General features: G+C 43.1%; 1 protein-coding gene across 1 annotated transcript; it reads left to right on the top strand.

Moving 5' to 3' along the window:
- The first annotated feature begins 2,171 nt into the window (after positions 1 to 2,171).
- Positions 2,172 to 3,225, top strand: LOC144891154 (uncharacterized). Its single transcript, XM_078773522.1, has 2 exons — positions 2,172 to 2,452; positions 2,616 to 3,225. Exons 1-2 carry the CDS (start codon positions 2,211 to 2,213, stop codon positions 3,148 to 3,150), a joined length of 777 nt encoding a protein of 258 aa, XP_078629648.1. The 5' UTR covers positions 2,172 to 2,210; the 3' UTR covers positions 3,151 to 3,225.
- The last annotated feature ends 657 nt before the right edge of the window (positions 3,226 to 3,882 follow it).

Genomic DNA, 3,882 nt, shown 5'->3' with positions numbered 1-3,882 from the left:
AGGTCAACTCCCGTGGGAAACCCAGAAAAAAAGCTGTTGAATTCGGGTACCGAAAAATTATTTTCGAGAATTTTTATTTTTTTTAATCGGCCCTTAAGTAACTTATGAGGGGTCAAATAAGGGTTTTTCATGATTCTGAGTTGATTGTTAACATTTATATTTCACCACAGACACTCCTTTGTGGAAAAATAATTTCTAAATATATCTCATTTTCTACTATGGATGAAGACGTTACTCCACCTGTGCTCAATTGCTTCATCTGTGCACGCTCGGATACACCAGCTGAAAGGCTCATACAGGCAACTCCAAAGGGATACTCAACTTTATTGAAACAAGAAGAAACTGTCGAAAATGTTACTGTTGTGGAACGTATGAAGGAGGCTCAAAAGGAAGGAAAACTGAGGTACCACCAGAAGTGTATAAATGATCTGTACAACAACTTTGTTGCAACCACCAAGAAGTCAGCTCAAGCATCAAAGGCAGAGAAAGAGTCATCAAAGTTGAAGAGTTGAGTTGAAGAGCATCAAAGTTGAATGAAACTTGCCTTCACTGAGGAGGAGCATGGTGACATGAAGACCTTCATGGAGAAGGTGGCTGATGGGAAGATGGGAGCCAGACACTCAGACCCAGTAGTGCCAGTGTTTGAGCAAAGGTTTGAAGAAACCTCCAAACGACTCGCAAAAGGAGGAAGAACACCTGCACTCTGGGTGGAGCACCACCACATGGTAGATGTGATCAAGGTCTTTATCAGAACCGAGCGACTTGCAGACCACAATGGGCATCTGTCCTGCATTGTTTCCAAGATGCTTCACATCTTTGCCGCTGCAGGCCATCATCAGTATGCCAAGGGCGCACGGCTGTACTGTCAACTCATGAAGGAACTAGAAACTTTGCCTGTTTACAAAGACACCTTAGAACGTCTCACTGCCCACGGGAACCACGTTGTCCGTTACTCAAGTCATGAGTGGTCCGGCACATGGTGTGACATTTGCATTGAGCAGACATTAATGAAGGCAGCCAAGTCACAAGGTGGACTGAGCAGAGGAAGAATGAGAAACAGTTTTTCTGGCCACAAATGCTGGGTGCTCACCCTCAGTCACCTGTCTGATGTCAACCGGCGGATGGAGGAGGACGTCAGTAAACATGTTCCAGTCCACAGAGACCTTGCCAAGACACAGATGAAGCGAGATGCAGAGGCAGTTGAACTTGTCCTAAAATGGTTTGAGGAGATCAAGCCATTCGACAACGATAGAGACAAGGAGTTGCTCGTGTCTTTCTCAACAGGATTCACAAGCACTGGAGATGACGCAGTCAATGCTGAGAGAGCAGCTGAAGTTGGGATGGAGATGCAGATCAAGCTGGATGGACAGTCAGTGACGTCGACCATGGATGTCAAGTCAAAGATAAAAGCCCTGTCATCACTAAGAAAATTTCCCTTGGTCAACGAGAAAAAGATTCACCTTGATTCACTAAAGTTGGTCAACCGACTGATCATTTTCGCCCAGCGGGATATGACAGTTGAGACAAGCTTACAGTATGAGCTGACTCCCTTCCCATTGTCCCTGTTCAGCAACAAAGATCAGAAGATGAACAAGGCAAACAAGGCAGACTTTTCAAATACAAGCCTGAAGGCGTTAACTGATCCACTTGACTTGACTAACCAACCCTGCTGCACCCTCGTAATTGATGGCGGATGGCTTGTCTACATGGTGAAGTGGGAACAACGTCAGACCTGGCAGGAGATCGCCAACAGTTACCTGAGCTACGTGCAGTATCTGGGCCGCTGCTCCCAGAAGATCATTGTGGTCTTTGATGGCTACAGCAGATCACCAAAAGATCACGACCACATCCGGCGTACCAAGAATTCCTGCTGTAATCTCCAGATTCGACCGGATATGTCCAACTGGACCCCAAGAGCAAAGTTTCTGGACAACACTCATAACAAGAGTGAGCTCATCCACCTTCTCTCTTCAACCTTCCGAAAACATCACATCACTGTGGAGCAGTGTGACAATGATGCTGACACTTCAATTGTGAGAGAGGCATTGGCTGCTGCTTCAGATGGCTCTGTTGAGGTCAGTACCATTTGTGTCTTCAGTTAGTATAACTATTGGATGGAGCCCGGGGGGAGATGGGGTAATTTAAAAATAAGAGAATTCACACTGTTGAAAAGTTAAATCTGTTCTTGAACGGTTCATTATGCTTTGTACATGTTGTTATATTTTCAGGTGTGGGCAGAAGATGCAGACGTGCTGGTAATGCTGGTGCACCATAGCTCAGACAGCCACCATCCACTCTTCTTAACCACATCAAACGGCTCTTATGACGTCCGAAAGATCAAAGAATCTCTCTCCGAAACACAGAAGAGCTACCTGCTCTTCTGTCACGCCTTCACGGGGTGTGATACGGTTTCTGCAATCGCTGGTCATGGGAAAACAACTCTATTTGCCAGGTAATAATGATAATACTACTATTACGTCGGCAAATAATACTAATACTAATAATAATAATAATTATAATCATTGTCATCATAGTATAAATGTTAAAAATAATAATAATTTTATTTCTGTTTTACATTATACTTTACTTGACATAGACCTGGTGCTTTTTTTTAGGTTTTGCGAAGGGGACGCGGCTGAGTACATCGACATCTTCCTTGACACAGAAGCCACCAAGGAAACAGTGATTCAGGCTGGTACTGCGATTTTCAAGTACATTTACCATGGACGAGATACTACATTGGGTGAAATTCGGTACAACATGTTCTCAAGGAAGGCAGCGGCAGGAGTGATCAAACCAGAGACTCTACCTCCAACAGAGGGTGCAGCTGCACAACATTCACTCCGTGCCTACCTGCAGACCCGGGACTGGATCCTTCTACAGAGCATGTCTCTGAACCCCAGTGACTATGGATGGACAATAGGTGTGCATGGGTATGAGCCAGTTCCAACACTGGACCTCACGGCTCTTGAGGAGCTATTGCAGTTCACGAGCTGTAATTGTCATGGAGATTGCAGCAACCGGCGATGCAGCTGCAAGAAGAATGGGGTCACGTGCATCTCGGCCTGTGGAGTCTGTAATGGCATTACATGCAGAAACTGCAGTCATGATGTTGTTGAGTCTGAAGAAGACATAGACAATGACTGTTGAAACTTCTGACATTGTGAATGAGAAATAACTCTTGAGTATTATATATGTATGTGAAATAAAAGCTACTTTGTGTGTAAATGTAGAAGTGAAAATATAAATGTTAACAATCAACTCAGAATCATGAAAAACCCTTATTTGATTGACCCCTCATAAGTTACTTAAGGGCCGATTAAAAAAAATAAAAATTCTCGAAAATAATTTTTCGGTACCCGAATTCAACAGCTTTTTTTCTGGGTTTCCCACGGGAGTTGACCTTCAACATTTTAACACATGCTATTACACACCTTTACAAACATATTGGTGAAGAAATTTTTTGGTAACAATTTAGTTAACAGATTTGTGAAATATCTCATAAAATGCCCTTACTACACTGGTTCATGTGTTGGTGCAGCAACATGTTTACTTAACATGACCTCTGACATTTGACCTTTGACCTCGTGACCCCAAAATGTAATCAGTTAATGTTTACATAATTATACATACCTGTACCAAGTTTGATTTAAATCCCTTTAGCTGTTCACAAGTTATCACATTTTTACCTGACATGACCACTGATCTCTGACCTCTTGATGCCAAAATCCAATCAGTTCATCTTTTCATCATATATACTTGTACCAAATTCGTTCAAAATCCCATCACTGGTTCACAAGTTGGCGTGGCAACATAATTTTTGACTTAATCTGGCCGCTGACCTTTGGCCATTGACCTCTTGACCCCAAGATATAATCAGTT

Source organism: Myxine glutinosa, chromosome 3 (genome assembly GCF_964187855.1).
Source record: "Myxine glutinosa chromosome 3, kmMyxGlut1.1, whole genome shotgun sequence".
NCBI classification, from domain to species: domain Eukaryota; kingdom Metazoa; phylum Chordata; class Myxini; order Myxiniformes; family Myxinidae; genus Myxine; species Myxine glutinosa.
Note: the sequence above shows the minus strand (reverse complement) of the source record. Positions and strands in the feature narration are given on the sequence as shown.